General features: G+C 51.6%; 1 protein-coding gene across 1 annotated transcript; it reads right to left on the bottom strand.

Annotated features, from left to right (window-relative positions):
• Positions 1 to 8,950: 8,950 nt before the first annotated feature.
• Positions 8,951 to 17,935, bottom strand: TAB1 (TGF-beta activated kinase 1 (MAP3K7) binding protein 1). Its single transcript, XM_030040362.2, has 11 exons — positions 17,812 to 17,935; positions 16,793 to 16,929; positions 16,456 to 16,609; positions 15,735 to 15,821; positions 15,046 to 15,184; positions 14,466 to 14,579; positions 12,024 to 12,135; positions 11,771 to 11,915; positions 11,159 to 11,381; positions 10,705 to 10,861; positions 8,951 to 9,648 (listed from the first exon to the last, which is right to left on the bottom strand). The coding sequence occupies exons 1-11, from the start codon at positions 17,842 to 17,844 to the stop codon at positions 9,441 to 9,443; spliced, it is 1,509 nt and encodes a 502-aa protein (XP_029896222.1). The 5' UTR covers positions 17,845 to 17,935; the 3' UTR covers positions 8,951 to 9,440.
• Positions 17,936 to 18,067: the final 132 nt, after the last annotated feature.

An 18,067-nucleotide genomic window follows, 5' to 3' on the forward strand; every position in this document is an offset into this window, starting at 1 on the left:
TCTTGCTCACGTTCCCCAGGCCCCCTTGCACCTCTCCAGCCTGCCGTCCGCATTACAACCCCCGCGGTGGGAACGGCTCCAAAACGGAGCGCTGCAAGCAGCTCGGCTGCACGTGAGTCCATTCGCCGAGCCCAGCTGGGGAACTGATCTGGCTGAAAAACTCCCTTTTTTTTTTTTTAAATTTCTTTTTCCCCCGGGGTTATTTTTTAATCCAGCTCAGTTCCTTGACCTGGTTTCCTCTGGTTCCTCCAAAAAAGCCAAAGGGCAGCCTGGGGGCAGGCGGGAGGACGGGGACACTGCAGAGTTCAGCCCAACAGCAATAAAGCTGCAACGTCAGCCATCTGAGGTGAGTTCAAACACCAAACTCCGGAGCTGTTTCCTTTCCCTTTTCCCGGCAGACCAGGAGCAGCACCTTCCCGCAGAAGGGCTGGTGCCTGGGGAGCGCGGCCGCTGCTCCTGGCTAGCAGGAGCTGGCTTGGAGCGGAGATTCCTTCCCCTCCACCACTGCAGCGCTTCAAAATGTGTTTACATACCAGACGGGAATAAAAAGTCAGAATTGTGTTGGTGTTTGGCCAGGGAATCGTTCTGATTTGAAAACACTTCCGTGACTTGGTTTTTTGATTGTGCTAGCAGAAATAAACGGAGGAACTGAAACGGGCATGGAGCGATCAGCAGATCAGGCTGCTCGGACAGCCCAGCTCCGTAGGACTTTCTCACCGAAGGCTGTCCGACACGGTGCGTCCCACCAAACCCTTTTGGTTTTGGTGCCCATTATGTTTTCCTAATGTTTTGGTGGGTTGTCCCCACCAAGTCTACATGCCTTAGCCCACTTTTGTGCTACCTCCTGGCCATGTCCCTACCCTAGATGATCTGCTTAATGGGGTTTAGTGAACGTGCCTTCTAATGAGGCCGTCATGACCCCGGCGTTGCTGCCTGGGGCAGTTTCTGCAGCGACACTGCTGCAGCTCGTGCCTCTCAGAGCTATTTTCCAGCATAGAGAGTTCACCCACCCCAGATAAGTAGGGAGCCTGGAGCAGCTCCCTTTGCCATCCTCCTTTGAACTCATTAGTAAAGATGCCAAGACTTGACTAGATATTTAGTTCACTGGCACTTCCTTAGGCCTCCGTGCCCTAAATAGCACTCAGCAGTCATTTATCATTGCAGTCCGGGTCCTCCAGGCAGCGTGCTTTTGCACGGCTGTATTTATAGCCATGCCAATTTTCATTATTTTTTTTTCAGAAATACAGAAATACTTATATTCTCTGCTGAAATTTCCTATTGAAGCTGCCACGCTCCTGTGGTTCAATGAACATCAGCCACCTCTCGGACGAAGTTTGTCACAACATGTTCTTCTCTCGTCCCTTGATCTCTGCTAGCTGTGGCTTCTCTTCTTCTGGAAACTACCCTCATTTCTCTACTACTGGCATGAAGTTGGCTTTCCCAGTGGATGCGGAGCCTGGCTAACACTTGGACCTCACATCTCTCCCCTGTCCCATGTCTTGGTTTGTGTCATGGGGTATTGGTTGCCCTAAGAACCACAAAAGCGGCATGTGTCCAGCTGCGGGGTGTGGGAGAGGCTGCGGCAAAAGTCTCGGTGCGGCAGCGTGCATCCCAGCTCCCCGCATGGGGAGTCCTGCTAAGTCACGTCCCTCCCTCGCCCGCAGTGGGTTTGGCAAACCGCCTGCAGAGCCGTCCCTTTCTCCAGGAATCGCAGCCCCGCTCCAATGCCCCGGTTCGAGAAATTGGTCTAATTGGAGAAGAGTGAAACGCTTCTCCCGCTTGGAGAGCCGCAAGTCCCCAGCCTACTTAAAGCTCCGCAGAAGACCATTAGCGCGACAGTGTGTCTCCCCAGAACTACCCATTTGCTCGCACGCTTGGCAGGCGGCCGACCAGATGTAGCCAGGCTGTCTGGAGGTGCCAAGCATAACAATTAACAGCCGCTTTGTGGTGGGATTGGCAATGGCAGCTGCAAATCGCAGGCACGTTCGGCCGCCCACCTTGCTTCCAGGCGCAGCATAGTCCTCTTGCACCCCTCCAGGGGACACTGCCGGGGGTCAAGGAGATGAGGGTGAGGGTCCCTTGGTGCCAAATGGCCGCGGGACCTCGGCGACTTACCGAAAACGACGTCCCACGGTGAAGGGCACCAGCTGATATGCGTCTCAGCTAAATCGTTGAATATTGTACCTTATTTCTGTCAAGGTGCTGTTTGGGTTTTTTCATGCTGACTCAAGCTGCAGTTCTGCAAACACGGAGTAACTTTATCCAGGTGAACAGCCCTGTGGAGTTTGGGAGGGATGCTGCCACGTTCCTCACTTGCAGTGGCAGGCACAAGCTGCTTTATTAGGTCTTAATTACTCCCTTGCTATCCAAAATTCCTAAATTTGCCACTACAGGCAGAGAGGAATAAAAATGTTGCACTTCTGCAGCTCAGATATTTGCAGCCATGAATAATACACTCACTCATTTACTAATGGATACACTTCTCCTCTAATTTCTTTCCCCCTCCAGACATTTGCAAAAGCTCTTTTCATTCCCACCACACCTTTAGCGAGCACTAAGCCATTCTGTGTTTTGTTGCTCTTATCTCTTCTCTGAAAGCTTTTATTGACTGCATGTTGGTTTTGCCTCCTCACCTTTTCCATTTCCTATCTAGCCTTTTTTTTCTTTTTTGCTGTTGTTGTTTCAAGGCTTCAGATCTCCGAGAAGTCCCTTGTGGAGCTATTTTGGATATTTCTCACCGCAGCAGCTGAGAACTCCTGGAAGAGCTAACGACAGGAGCAATAATGAAAAGCACAGTTGGCTCCAGAATATGTTGGGATTGGGGGGGGTCAGTAAATTATTGAACTATCTGGATGAAGAATTCATATCCAAAAGCTATTTCGCCTTAGTACCTGAGTCTCATTTACATTTAAGAGCTGTAAGTTTTTTAGGGATGAGCTCCGAAGCTGCTTCTCTGCATATTTCTTGCTTCAAACAGAGGGAAGAGCCTCTTCCCTTTTCATACAGCACATGGCTGCAGGTAAAAAGCGCTGTGGGTCGCGGGGGGGCCGGCCGGGGCCAGCCTCCACGCCGAACCGACGAGCAGCACCCGGTGAGCCCGTCCAGCAATGAGTTTTTGTTTCTGCCCTCACCCCCGCACCGTGGCGGGCACCCACAGCAAACCTTTAACCGAGGCTAAACTGGGTGACCTGGCCGGTTTGCTCCGCTTTCCCTAAAACTGGGCACAGGGGCATCCCTTTCCTGACGTGGGCATCTGGTGCCCCTTGCACGGGAATTGCAGAGGGTCCAGGGAGGAGATTTGGTCAAAACAAGGCACTGGGGCTCTCCCTCCCCCCTCGTACGGTCCCCGTCTGCGCGACGCCGATGCGAAATCACCCTCTCCCCGGCCGTGGGAGGGGGACCCTGCCCAGCTGCCTCGGAGGTGATGGATGCACCAGGTTTTTTGGCCGTTTCGCTGCGCAGGTTTGCAGCCAGGACAGGGATCCAGCGGCTCGGGCACTGACAAAGGCAGGAGGAGCCGGCAGCGCACAGGCAAATGAGAGCGGCTACCTGTTTTGCTTTGACTGCCAGTTGCCGTTGGCTGGAGCAAGGGACTTTCCGAATTGCTGATGCATGAAACCACTAGCAGCTCGACTTTGATCCCCGTACTTTGAAAGGAGCCCTGAATTTTCCAAAACAACCGACTCTCGTCAGAGGTCAGAGGCAGCCGTGTTTGCCTGATTTCTCTTCGGTCAGGAGCTCTGCGCTGCGTGTTCAGAAATGCCCAACTACCTCTAGGAACCTCAGTTTTGGAAGACTGGGCTTGTGGCTGCTTTTGGAAACAAACCACAGTGGCTTCCTGAGATGTTTTGGTGGCTGTTGACTGCCTTAGAGCCACGGTAACCAGAAGGGCTTTGTGCAGAAGCATTTCTGTAGCTCCTGAACGGAGAGGTGTAGGGTTGGCCGCCCTTCCAGAGCCTCTGGATCTCCAAGCCTTGCATTTCCTTGCTACCAGTCCTTTGGACATCAAAGCAGCTGGTTTGCTGAGGACCTTGCTCTGCAGAAAGGGGCTGGTGTTGCTCCCCACCATCGCTTGGTTTTGCAAGGCAGAGAAAAGCTCTTAGCCCAGCTCAGGCAAAACCAGGAGAAGAAATGCAGAGTTTCTAGGTCACGCTGTTCTTGAGCGATGAGGCAAAGAGAGAAAACAGGTTAGGAGACTCTGGAAACACCTAGCAGAGAGCATTGCACAGCCCAGAAGATCGAGTCCTCTCTCACACGCCTTGCAAACACCTCGTCTGACCTGCCTCCTGCTGCGGCCAGGTCCCTTCTCCCAGGGCTCTTGCTGTTTGCAGCCCAGCAAGCCCGTGGTTAAGCTGCTGCTTGTTTGGGGGAAGCAGAGAGGGGAAGATTCACCTCCAAGCAAGAAGCCGTGACGCTGCATCCGTCCTATCTGCCCTGGCTCTCCGGAGTATTCCCAGGATTTTTCTTTCCATGCTCCGCTGGAGTCTAATCCTGCATGCAGAAAATTCCTCATGCTTTTTGCTCTTATTCCTCCAGGGCATCTGTTTTCTCTTCCATTCTGTCTGGCTGTTCAACAGCCTGAACTCAGTTACTCTAATCCCTCCATCTTCAGTGATGTTCTCAGCTCCACATAATAAATATTAACAGCTTACATGTATCTTGGGGTTCTTATGCAAGGACTCCAAATAGCTTTATAGTTCATACGCACATGGGGCTCACTTTATTCGCCAGCAAAATACAGCCACCGATGAGACAGCAGTTGTTTAGCAACCTACAGCGACAACACACAATAGTTAAGACGGGAAGTGAAGATAAATATCGTATCCATTTGAAACTCCAGGAGGGGATTGGAGTTGGCAGAATATAAGTCCTCGTGCTGAATTTTAGCCAGAATACTCCAAATAGCATTCCTATGCTTACAGAAAGAGCTATAGGATTTAAAATACCTAACCCATCCCTGGTGGTTTATTTACAACTCAAGTTAACGGCACTGACATTTTAGGATGCCAGCAACGCTCTTAACCGGAGAAAGGCGAGTCACTTGAGTAATGAACTGTACAGGATTACTCTAAAGCCCTTCCTCAGAATTTCTAGGGAAGGAAAAATCAGGCTATTATATATAAACAACTATCTATTATCTATCAAACTGAAAAATATTTATGTATTTTAGGCAGCTTCACCCTTCAGCTATCTCTGCCCCACAATGACAGGAGGCCAACTGTGGCATTTTTTTCCATGGTGCCACAAACCGTTCTGCTATCTCCTAACACTCTCAAAACTTTAATGTGGTGGAAAATAAAAGGGGAGAGGGAAGAACAACACGTTCCTTCCTCTTCAGAGCATGGCAGCTGAGGGCGCAGAGCCTCTGGTTGATGATGCTGCATTTCCCTCGCATGGTCCAGGGAACATTGGTGGCACGAAGCGGCACTTGCTCACCGCGTGCTTCTTCCCTATTAGAAAGTCCAGGTGTGCCAAAAGCAACCGAGTGTGAACAAAGAGGTGAACGGGAACGAACCAGCCCACGTCAGCTTCAGCTGATGCCTCAGCTGCTGAAGAAGACCCAAGCCCCGGGTGACTTGCCCACAGACCGCGTACCGGAGCTGAGCACTAACTGCCGGCCGTGACCCTGCCTGGCTATCCTGCCGCTATTTAAAGATTTTGTTATAAATGGGTGTGCTGCTCAGCTAATGGAGAGCTTAAAATAAAAAAAGTCCCCGGTGATCCTTCAGCGGCCGAGACAGCGAAGACCTCAGTTTTAGATGGCATCAAAGGGCCCCCCCATAGCTGCAGACCCCCATTCCCCAAGGCAGCCCGAGAGTTTCCAGGTCTTCCTCCGATGGCTTATTTCCATCCCAGCCTGGGGTGGACACGACCCTGCCAAGTATTTTTTGGAAACTGCCCTTTCCCGGTGCTGCAGAGCCCCCCCTGCTTGTGCTGGGACCATGAGACGGGGGGCCAGAAGGCCGTCTTGCCAACACCCGCTCAGCCCCCTCCACCAGCACTGGGTGCTCCCCACTGGGTTGCTGGAAAGGTTTCTCAGGGGAGGAGAAACAAGGAGGGACAGAAAATTAGGGAATCGCCTGTCTCCCACCCAGGCACCTCCACCTGGTGAGGTGGTAACGGGGGTTTGGTGGGGGGGAGCAAGAGCACAAGCCAAGAGAAGGTTTTTGGGGCTGGCTCGGGACAGAGGCACCGCTTTGACTCCAGAGCAACGCAAGCCCCAGCTCCGTGCTGAAACCAGCCCCAGCGTGGCCTCCTCTTTTGATCAGCTCTTTCTGGAGATCCCCAAAGGCAGCGGGGAGTCTACAAAGCCCTTTCCAGTCTTTGCTGGGTTTTCTCCACGCCCTTGGTACGCAGCGAGGTGCTTGTGGCTTCGGTCCTCCCCAAGAGCATCTTACAAGTCTTTGCATCATCTTCAGCCCCGCTGAATCCTCAGCACGCCGCTTCAGCTCGGCTGCCCGCTCACCTTGCTGCCGGCCCGTGAGCGTTGGGACTGGGATCTTCTCCCAGTCTGTCTCACCAGCCACAGCCCGAGCACCTCTAACGACCCTCAGCCAGCGTCCCTGCTGCTCCCGTTCCCGGGACAGGGTTTCTCATTTCTACCCTTGTCTCGCAGGGGGACAGCTCTTGAAAAATAAGATTAGCTGCCTTTACAGCAGACTTATTCTCCTATTCAGATCTTAATTTGCCAGCTCCTCTCCAGCAGTCTTGTGGTGCATAGCTGCAGTGTTTTTTTCTCTCTCTGCCTAGGACTTTACATTTCTAGTGGTTTTGAATTTCACTACACTGCAAAAAGGCCCCTGCTCTTGTTTCTCTGGATCGCTCCAGTTCTGTCCTCTTCCATCCACTCCTTCATTTTAAAGGGACAGGGGAGAAGAGGTTTTTCCACTGTTGTTAGAGCCTGCATCTTCCCCTCGCTCCCTAAGGACAATATTAAATACTGACATTCGCTCACAAGCCTCATTCCCCTGTACACAACGTTCAGTCTGTTTCTTTGACCTGGACTCCTAAGCCATGGCTTACACAGCATGTACAGAAAACCTATTTTCCTCATATTTTTTCCAGTGACTGTACACACACAGCTTAGCATGATCCACCCGCTCCTACCCACTTTATTTTTCATACTTCATAAACTGGTAATTATGCCAAAGGATAAGTTTGTTTTGCGTGATCTGCTTTATATAAGTGTGTTTGGCAATTCTTAAACTTTTATCTGGAGCATCCACATGCTGGAATATTTCCCATTGGAACTGTTCTTGGTATAAGTTAGCAAATACCACAGATAAATGGGATGGGGGAATAAGCAAGAAAGACTTGTTTATACAGCTATCGAAATCCGTGCCAGGTTAGGGAACGCAGAATAGGATAAAACCTCTCCAACTCCATTTTAGTTCGTACCAGGATCGCACCATCCTATTAAATAGCCACACAATAACCTGGAGGAAAGGATAGGATCCCCAGGTCGAACGACATTTTGGCACGGTCCTGGACAACCCGGCCAGGATACCTGGGCTCGGATACCTGAACTCCCTGCTCCTCACAGGGCAGAGGACACGGGTGAGGGACTGCCAGCCCCTGCCTCCATCAGCCAAGGGGACGAGGCACCAAACCTCAGGCAGCTCTGCTGCCTTCCCCTCCGCGCCACTGAACGCCGCCTCCCTGGCGGGGTTGGAAGGGTCTCGACAGTAGGTGCCTGTGCCAGCACATTCGGCACACCCAGCCTTCCTGGGAACTTCAGGAGGGCAGGGAAACGCCGGCTTCCACAGGCAGCCCAGCGCCCCGCACGATTCACACGAAACCCCGCAGGGCAAAGCCGTGCGAGCGGGAGCTGGAGGGGGCAGCGGCGGAAAGCCACCCACCTGCGTGCAAGGGATCCTTGTTGCCACTTCCGAGGAAACGGGCGTTTCTCGCCGCTCTGATCCTGCCCACATATTTCTCAGCGAACTCAGATCTTGCCTCGGGGCACTCGGTGCTATTTGATTTATCCAAAGGGATAAATCTCCCTCCGCTCCTTTCTAAGCTGGCACGCCGCAAGTGCCTTGAACCCACACACACCAGGGCTTGGCTACACACTGGCCTGCTACTTCATCCTGATCCCTTCTTCCCATTCCCCTTGTCCTTCCTAAGCTGACCAGCCTGGAAGCAAAAATATATCTGGGAAGGAGCTCAGGCCGGTTGCCTCACTTGCCTTTTCTCCTGTAATTCTCCTCTAGCCCTCTCTTGGCTTTGCCTGCTGCCTTCTCACAGCTCCCCACAGAGGCACCGACAGCGGTCATCCCCTCGGCCTCCCCATCTTTGCTGGGGAAAAGCTCCTTCCCCAGGGAGCCAGGCCGAAGGGGAAGGCTGGAGCAGGGAGGGAAGAGGCTCGCTTGCCGCCTGCCGTCAGAAGCCTGAACTGAAGAGGAAGATCGGCCCTGATCCCGACGGTTCTGCCAACGGAGTCCAGGCCTTGGCTGACCCGATGGAGCATCCCTCCTCTCCTCGCTGCCCACGTCTCTGCTCCGACACGAGGGTGCACACCCGCGTCTTCAGGGCAGCCGCATCACGACACAGCTTTGGTTCTATCCACGTGTGACTTCCCGCTGTGCGCTACCAGGAGCCCGTGCAGGAAAGCTGCGTTTACAAACTCCACCTGCCCTCTACAGTTTTCCAGATGGCCTGCATTAAAGGAAACTATGTGCATTTTGCCTACAAAAAACAATAATTGGAGTTTATAGTTTAACTCCAAGCCACAATCCAGCACCAAAGCTCAGCAAACAAGTAAGCCTGGAACAAAGACCTTACGCTTTTAAGTCACCTGCAAGGGCTCAGGCCACGTTTACAACAGAAGCTTGCCTGCTGCAAGGTGCAACCCCCTATTCTGGGGGATGAGAGGGTTTCACCAGGAAGAGCTGTCACACCCACACACGACATTGTAAGGAAGAGAGCAAGCCACATAGGTGCCAATGAGTGTAGCTATAAGTTATTTATTCTGCAAAATAGAGGTATCTTCTATGGAGTTGAACACTGGAATCACAGCATTATGAATCGAGTTGTGGAAACATTATGACAGCACACACACACACACACACGCAGGCACACACACGTACACCTACACACGCGCACACACGCAGCCGTTGTACAGGCCCCTGCTCTTGCATTATCCCGAGGGAGCCCTCTCTGCATGTTTATTTGCAGAAACCTGCAGCGAGGGTTGCGTTCAAGACCCCTTCCCCTATTCACAGGGCTTCCGAGGGAACGAGGTTGGTCAGGATTGGGTGCATGGCGCAGGCAGCACGCGTCGAGCGCGCTGCACACGCTTCCCAGCCCACTGTTCAGCACATCCTGGATAGGAGTTAACTCTGGGCAGAACACAGCCCTCGGCGGAGCGCTCTCATTCTTGCCTCAGTCTTTGCTCACGCAGACGAGCACGGGGTGTCTGGAGGAGGCAGATTTCCACATTAGGACACAGTCAGTGCTCCCTGCTCGCCATGGTCCATGTTCCAAAGCCGGTAAAACTCTGCAAAATCCACATAGGGCTCCACACGCCCATCTTCATCTGGCTGGAGCGAGTGGGTGGGTCGGGAGCGGAAAAGACCCCCGTCTGAACTTGAGCTGCTACTCTGCGTGTGAGTATTAGTAGACTGGAGCGTCACAGTTGGGCTTTGGCTATGGAGGGAAAGAGAGAGAGAGAACACAAGCATCTTTATTTTTCCCCATCTGATGCTTTGGACAAGAAAAGCACTAGAACAAGTGCCAGCTTCTTCACAGATCAAGCTATCCTTAGCAAACAGGTAAGAAGGTGCAGTCTCTTACTCTATCAGAGCACTAGAACTGTTGAGGACTGCTTGGAATTAACAAACACCAAAGATATCTGATTCACATTTAACTGGAAGGCCTTAAATACAACCAGGCGTCTCAGGAACAGAGGAAAGGAAGCAGGAAAAAAAAAAAATGGAAAAACAAAGTTAAAAAAAAAAGAGGCATGCACTCTGCTGGCCTCCCCATACCCATACAGTATGAGCTTTACGGGAAGAGTCTGGCAGCAAGGAAAGCTATTCTTGCATGACCTGTGTTGCAGCCAAAGCAACTCTAGTGCGTCAGCCTCATTGTTTCTGGAGCTACCAGAACACAATACCCAGACAGCTTCTTTGCAGTGTGTACACACGCCACCCTGTGCCAAAGGCTGAACCTGAAGCAGAGCCACTAACTAGCATGACCCTGCAAAGTGGATCCAAGTAGGATCCAATTCTGACCTTTATACTTTTTTTTCTACCCCAGCCTCTGCCTGTGAGCAAGCCAACTTGTGCAGCGCAGCCTCTCCAGCAGCCTTAGAGGAGACCTGCATAGCCCTTCTTCCTTACGAAAATGAAGGGCATCCACACTCCCTCTGTGCATAGCACCCAACACACTTGGCATACGAGAGCCAAAGAGAAGGGCTGCTTGCTGCCAGAGTGCCCTCCGCAAACAGCAGCAGATGCTGCTCCCAAGGCATGTTCCCAGAGCTGGCTTCAGAGCTGCTCGCTTTACTCATTCCCACTCCTCACACACTCGCTTTCCAGCTAACACATTATGCTGGCTGTCAATACTGCAGTCAGGAGGGCCACACTCCAGATAAAGGAATGATTGACAGGTAACTGACAGGCATCGCTCTGCTTTTCAACCACTTTACACAGTGTGAGGTGCGGGGAAAATCTGCGGGTAGGAAGAGAGCAGGACTTTTACTTAGTGAGGGTGGGGGTGGCTTCATCCAGAGTTGAGCTGCTGTGGGCACCGTTGACCATCTGGCCTTGGGAAGGCATGACAAGAGACAGCGTGACGCTCGTCTTGCTTGTGCTTTGGGAGCTGGAATACGGCACAGAGACTGGGTAGACACGGCCTCCTGAGAAAGGAGAAAACAAGAGTTATAAAATGCAGTTGAGACATGAGTGACTGGGGGTATGCAGCAGCAAAGAAAGGCCAAAGAACCCAAGGATTTGTATTAAACTGCCTTTCTTAGATGCTATACTGTGTTCTGTCAAATTGTCACAGACTCTACATCTCAGAAGCCAATAATCCCTTTAATAAGAAAACTCCTTCTACACCGAGTATGTCTTCTTCCAATATTAGGTCAGTGCTGGATCGATCAAGAGATCTTATCTTCCACCCTCCATTTTGTTTCATTCTCTCCCCAACATACCTTGCGTTGGTGTCAGTGTCGGCTGGCTCATCTCACCCAGGGGGTACCCAAAATTCCTCACAAGCAGCGTCATGTCTTCATGCCGGGGACAGAACTTGGACCGTTCCCCACCACTGGCAAAAGTGTCGCAGTGGATCCGCTTAACCCGGTCCACTACTGCTTGTGCCACAGCATCCAGCGATGTCTGCTTGGCAAACTCTGTGGCTATCATGGCTGCAATTTCCTGAGCAGAGAAGGCGGGGGGAGAGGGGAAGACAGAGGAAGGATGTTTAGGAGATTTCGGAGGAAACCTTTTCCTGCTATCTGATCTAAGAGTTTTATGGCAATTCATCTGACTGTGATGCTTGCCAGTCTCACCTGCTGATACGTGCCCTTGTGCCTTGATCATCCCATTCCATTTAATGGGCTACTCCTAAGGGATGGGCAGCTGCCTAGAAGAACCAGCTTGGCAAAGCAGCTCCCGTATTATTACGGACTGGAATGGGGTGGCACAGGCGTTCAGCCTGGCCAGCACACACAGGACAGACGAGGAGGAAAGTCTGTATGAGAGCAGCTGACAGCGCCGGAGTGAGTCAATAGCCAAGGGAACGTTTCCCCTGTGAGCAGGCTCACCTGGTTGGCCTGCCCAGGCCCGTGAGCTGCCTCCAGCGCTTTGTAGAGCCCTTCAGACATGAGCACCAAGAAGCCAGTCACCCCATCCAGCGAGTGCCCTCCGTGGATTTCAGGCTCTGCTATGATGGGCTTAGATTTAGCAGCACTGGAAAGAGACCGTGTTATTTAGTATTTAATGGTGATGCAGTAGGTGAGAACAAAGGGGTCATGAAGAAAAGGAGGGCTTGAAACCACAAAGTTGAGTTTTTCTGACCTGAGCAGTTCAATATCAGTATAGCCGTATTTGACTTTGTAATCTCCAATGCGCCGAGTGCTTTCCTGCCCACGAATAGTTCCCACTTGTTTTATTTTCCCTGCATCCAAGCCTGCCAGATTGAAAAACAAGAAAGTTTAATTGACTTTGGGAAACTCGCAGGACTTCCTCTGGTTACACTGTCAGGAATGAGAAAAGAAATACCCACAACTAAAGAGAATTCTAGGACAAAACAAGATGCCAAAGAATCATCGGGAGCCCAACAGGGAGAAAAGGAAGAGCAGTTTGCTGTGTTCCAAGGGACACCTTTTCATTAGTTGTAATCTGGGAAGGAGGGAGAAGGAGAGACATGCACACAGCTCGACACATGCACTCTGAATGCAACGGTTGGCCCTGAGACAAAGCCCACATCCTGGTCCAACGCCACCGGTGGCAACTGGCCTGGGCGTACAGGCATTTGCTGAAAAGGCAGGGAACATCTGTGCCTGTCAGCTCTGGACTGTGTGATGGGAGAATGCAGGAAGGAGGAGAACGTATGTGAAGGATTCTGCTTTTTCTTCTGCCTGTTATTGATCCCTGCTCCTAAACTCCACATCACGATTTCACTAATACACTAGATTGCAGAGGGAGAAAAGGAGAGCTATCTACACGAGGCACTGAATTTGCTCAAGTGCTCAAACTGATGTGGGCCATTCCTAAAATAAGGACGATGACCAAACAAGTATTTATCTAAATAAATTTAAGGTGCTATACCTCTGGCAGGGGCTAGGAGGGAATCCCATCTTGGGGAAGGTTCTAACAGGGACCATCTGGGTACGGCTACTATTTGAGGCAGGACTCAGCAGATGAGCCATTTACCTGGTCTGTTCTGGCAATTCCTCTTTCCTGGTTATACCTAGAGCTAACAGGCAGAAAACGTTATTTTGAGATTTTATCTAGGGATGACTGTCCTCAGTACAAGGTGAAGGCAGAGGTCCAGCTGAAACTCTCCCTCTGAGTCAAACCAAGCCTCACTGCACAGATGGCTCCACACCTACCCCAGCAGTAAGACACAACTCTGCCATCTGCTGCAGACCAAAGCTGACTCATCAACATGGCCTGGCTCATTTGCCAGCTCTTGGCAGGGGGATACACGCTATCGACAGACACAAACACAGGGAGGCTCGCAGAACGCCAGAGAGGTTGTGTCTAAATCACAGCAACTCTCCTGGAGCACCAAACAAGCTGCAACGTGCTGGGTGAAGAGTCACAAAGGCGTAAGACCCCTCCCCCAGGAGAGGTGTGACACAGGCACCATCGTGATAAACGCTATCGCCACTACCTCTTATCACTCTGCTTCAGCCTAGCCCTACAACAACCTCCTTTGGGCTCCCAAAATGGCCTGTGCACACTGGCTTGTTCCACAGGCTTTCCCTTTCGCTGGGACTGCCAGCAGGAGAGTTACTGCTGCGCCAAGTTAAGGTCAGTATTTCTAGCAGATCCCTGTTCTGCTGTGGACTGCAGCTAAATTCTGCATTTTTGGCAGTAGAAAGGCAGTCAAAGGGTCTCTTTCCCTGGATTCTTGTATTCAGTCTTCTGTTTCATAGCACATACCACTACTGCAGGAGTATGAGTAAAAGAGGAAAATGGAAGAGAACTAGAAAACAAGACCCAGCAGCAGAAAATGACCACATCAACAGCCTCACCAGATAAGACTATATCTACCAGGCGAACCTAACGAAGAATGCCAAGTTAGATCTACCTAAATAAAGGTAAGAACATAAGCATCTCAATAAGAAGAATTCAGTACTAGCAATCACACAAGTGGTCTGGGCTAGTTCTAGACCAAGAAAGAAAACATGTCAAACACTGTAAAGGAAAAGGGAAATTGCCTAAAGCAAAATGTCAGCCTTACGAGTTCGATAGTTACTGATGTAAGAGCAGTAAATGCCAGTGCTTGGCCTGGCTTTGTCTGCAGCGTAGCTGCTTTTTTTTGCAGCAGCTTGTACAAAGGCATATTGAAATGCACCATCCCAAGGGTGCGGCATCACACAGAACTTAACCCAGCATAACTGTGGTTTACCTCCAAAGGAGCAGTCATATACTGTCCATCCTGCTTTTACCCTCTGGCTGCGCATTTCCACTCCTGCCTTCCTATTGACTCCAGCAATCACACAGCTGGAGGGCAAATCAATGTCAGTTTGGCAGTCGGGACACAAAACTAACACTCAAAACTTGAAAAGAAAGGGTAGCTTTCTGCTGGTTCAGTGAACTGAACTTACTCTGTAGACTCACAGTGGCTAGATATGCAGAAAAAGAAGGGACTGAACCAGTCATCTGAAACCACAGTAAGCTTCTTTTTGTGGTCATTGATTGTTTCCAGTGGCTTGAGTCATTCCTGGTGCCCCAGATTAACAGAGGCACACAAAGTTCTCAGATAAGAACATGAAACCCAACACTCACCCAGCTGGGAGAAGCGAAAAAGTTCATCCTCATTCTCTGTCGTATGGTCCACGTTGAGCTGAGTCACCTGCAGCCCATCCACCGTGGACTTGCATAACAGTGCCCGATTGGTACCTGCAGTGGGAGCAGCGAGATGAGGCACCAGATAGCTCTGCCGTTTTAAGAGGGAGAACATATCCAAATGGAAAAGGAACAGGAGAGGGGAATAAACACAGAAAAGAAGAGAAAGGCTCATGTACTGTCTCAGCATGTTCTCCAAAAAGTAGCCTTGCTAGCAGCATAGTAGGCCTGCTAGGCAGCTCTTCATCCAGGCCTGAGCTGGTATCTCACAAGAAAGCTCTCCATGTCTCAGTGAACCTGCATTACTGCCTCTCAACCCATTTTCCCTCTGTTCTTTGGTCACACACATCACATCAGCCAACATCTGCAGAGATAAAGAGCCAGGCTGATTTCCTCCTGATATCACTCCTTGGCCACAGACCAAAGAAACTGTCCCCCACATTCAAATTTCTTTCACTTCCTAGAACGGCAGCCATCCTCAGAAACGCCTAGACTGAGCTGCTGACAAAAAACAACTCACCCACATTGGCGATATAGAGTTTGTTGTTGAGAACAACAGCCACAATAGCCATGGCTCCTCCAGAGATCTCCTGCTCTACAACCTTCAATCTCTCCACAATCTTCTGGTACTGAGGAGGCAGCTGGTGGTGAGGGACACCCTGGAACCCAAAATGAGGGGAAAGCTTACACACAGAATCACCGCAGCTGGAATCAAAGTTCTGTAGGGAGGGGACTCGTCTTGGCGTGTCTTAGCCTCGTGTCAAGCCTGTGCAAGACATACAATTATTTGTTCAATCCTAACAAATGACATGGCTGATAAGGTTCTGGAGACGTCAGTCCAGTTCATCTGAAGAACAGAATCCACATCTGCCCAGATGCCATGCAAATTTGAGGCCTTGCCTCTCATTTACATCACATGGCTTTGTCCTGGAAGAGCTACATGTACAGGTTGAACTCCTCTCCGTGATATGTTCAGCTCCTTACTAAGGTAACCAATGATGGGTCTAAGTAGTGCCAGTACGAACAGTGGGAACTCTGGGAAATGGACCAAGACACTTGCTTCACTTCATGCAAGCTCCCAGAAGAGAACCACCAAGAAATAATATTCAATTACAGCCTCCCTTGGACCAGACTAATTTGCCCAAACCTCACTCAGCAATCTGGAAGGTGGGACCTCCAGCAATCTCTGTTCTTAAGGCTACATATTACCTCTGGTAGCTGGGACTGCAAGCTGGCCTTCTCTGCCAAGGCATCGTCAATGGACTCCAGGAAACTTCTTTCCACCACATCAAAAGCCTAAAAAAGGCCATAAAGAGAATCTAAGCTCTTAGCAAATGCCTACAGACCTCTGGGGCTACCCATCCCCACCTCCCTAAGACTGGCTCATAAGAGTGGATGATCACTGTATATACAGACATTCAAGGATCACTACATCACATTGAAACACAATTATTTCAGCACAACTAGTTAACAGCTTGTAATGACAATCTGCAACAACTCAAAACAGGAGACAAAAACAAAAAAATTACACTCACAGCAATGTCAGAGACCTATCTGATTTTGTGTGTTGATTGTAAGAACTTGCCTATCACTCAAGAAAGTGCACTCACAAATCCATCTCCCCACACGTTAACTTCCCCCTTTCACTCACTGTCATCTCCTTCACAGGCTGACTTGTTCCTACATGTCCAGTGAAAATAAGCTGCAGCTTCCTGCAGAGCTCTCAGCACTGTGCTAACAGAGCCAGGGGGACAGATGGGTATGAGGTGGGAGTGAAACAAAGCGCTATAGCTGCTTGGGATGAGTGCAGTTGCAACCATTGGCAGATGTTTCCAACCCCCACAGAAACCAGATGCTGCTCCCCTGGTGGCAAAAAGAGGAGGTGGGTAGTGTGAGAAGCTGGAGCCGTTCCCAGCCAAAGCTTCTTTACCTGCAGCAGAACTCGGCGCACATCAGCATCGCTGTGATCTGCATGTAGCTGGCCCAGCAGCAATTCTGCAGAGAGCCTCTGACCCACAAAGTTGGTGACTCGGTTGCCGTCATAGCCATTGAAGACACCATAGAGGTAGCAGTTGTTCTCACTCCTGTCAAAGAGGGCAGAAGCAAAGAGGTCACAGATGTCTCTAAGACACAGACATACACAACAAGTTCCTCCAGACACCTCCTGCATGCTCAGGCCCCACCCGCTTCTTCTGAGTCAAACTAAATACCACTTTTACCTGCCCTTGTGTCTGCAGGAGTCTGTGTCCCAGGTGCAACCCACTTACCTGAATTTTAACCAGTTATCTTCCAAGGGGTGACCCTCTGTCCCCTTGCCATCTGCAGTGTAGGAACGGTTTGGAGCTGAGCCCACCCCAGAGAGATGGCAGGATGGTAAGTCATCTGTCCAACTGGGCTGCTGTTCCTGGGAGACAGAAAGAGGAAAGAGACCATGTAAACCCCAATCAGCCTGAAGTGAGGATCCTGGTCCAGTACAGGTTACAAGCCCATCCCCACCCTCTTCTCAACCCTTTTCCCTTTGCTAACGGGGTAGCACACCACCCCATCCAATAACTTCACATTCCCTGCTGCAGAACTGGATCACTTACCACCTCCTTTCCCTCTGAAGCTGAGCTCTGGCTGCACCTCCGGCTCTTGCTAACAAGAAACCAGAAGTGAAATTTGCACCGGAGTTTTACACTCGATACAGCACAGCACTAGCTTAGCTATTCATTTGGTGAATCAGACCCTCACACATCCGTGGCACAGGAGTACAGGGAAGGCTCTGGTCTCCCGCCGGAGTACGCTCACCCAGGACAAGGGGACTGGGGCCCTGTTGCTGCCAGCAATTAGAGAGACATCCCCGGGGCCGCCATCTCCCTGGTGCACACTGCCAGTACACACACACACACACACACAGGGCCTGCAAACGCCAGCTGCCCCCTCACACAGCTGAGCACCCCGAAGCAACACAGGCACGGCCCCCCGTCAGCCACCTGCCGCCCCCCACCAGTCCCACAGCGCTGCAGAGCGGCAGGCCAGCCCAAAGTGGGGATCGATGCCCCCCCCCCGCAAGCTGGAACCCCCCTGCCCTCAGGCGGCACAGAGGGCGGGAGGGCAACAACCCACCTCCCCACTGAGCGGGGAAAGCTCCCGGCCCTCGCCGGGCCTCCCCCTTCCCACACGGCACTGCGAGGGGGGGGACGGACGAGGAGGAGTAGGAGGAGGAGGAGGAGGAAGCCCGGGTACCCCCTCGCACCCACCTGAGGGGGTGCGTGTGCACGGAGGGGGGGAAGGTGCCACTCACACTCTGCAGCAGACTCCTCCTCTGCGCCGCCATCTTGGAGCAGGAGCGACCTCCTTCCCGCCCGCCCTTCTCCTCCAGAGCAGACAAGTCCCCCGGATAGAGCGGCCGCCCCGCAAAAGCCCGCCTCTCCGCCTGGCCCCGCCCACCTGCCTGAGCAGGGCCACGCCCCTTCCCCCTCCCCCCCCCCGCCTCGCCCAATGGGCGAGAGCGGCGGGCTGTGCTCGAGCGCAGGGGGCGGGCGCAACTCCCCCCTGCA

The sequence above is a fragment of the Aquila chrysaetos genome, chromosome 17, assembly GCF_900496995.4.
Source record: "Aquila chrysaetos chrysaetos chromosome 17, bAquChr1.4, whole genome shotgun sequence".
Classification (NCBI taxonomy): domain Eukaryota; kingdom Metazoa; phylum Chordata; class Aves; order Accipitriformes; family Accipitridae; genus Aquila; species Aquila chrysaetos.

Excerpts from the sequence above, each read along its gene's own strand:
- TAB1 (XM_030040362.2), bottom strand. The coding sequence starts at position 17,844 with ATGGCGGCGCAGAGGAGGAGTCTGCTGCAGAGT. Across the intron at positions 16,610-16,792 it reads GATAACTGGTTAAAATTCAG|GAGTGAGAACAACTGCTACC; the intron begins GTAAGTGGGTTG and ends CCTCTTTGACAG. Across the intron at positions 15,822-16,455 it reads TGCGCCGAGTTCTGCTGCAG|GCTTTTGATGTGGTGGAAAG; the intron begins GTAAAGAAGCTT and ends GGCCTTTTTTAG.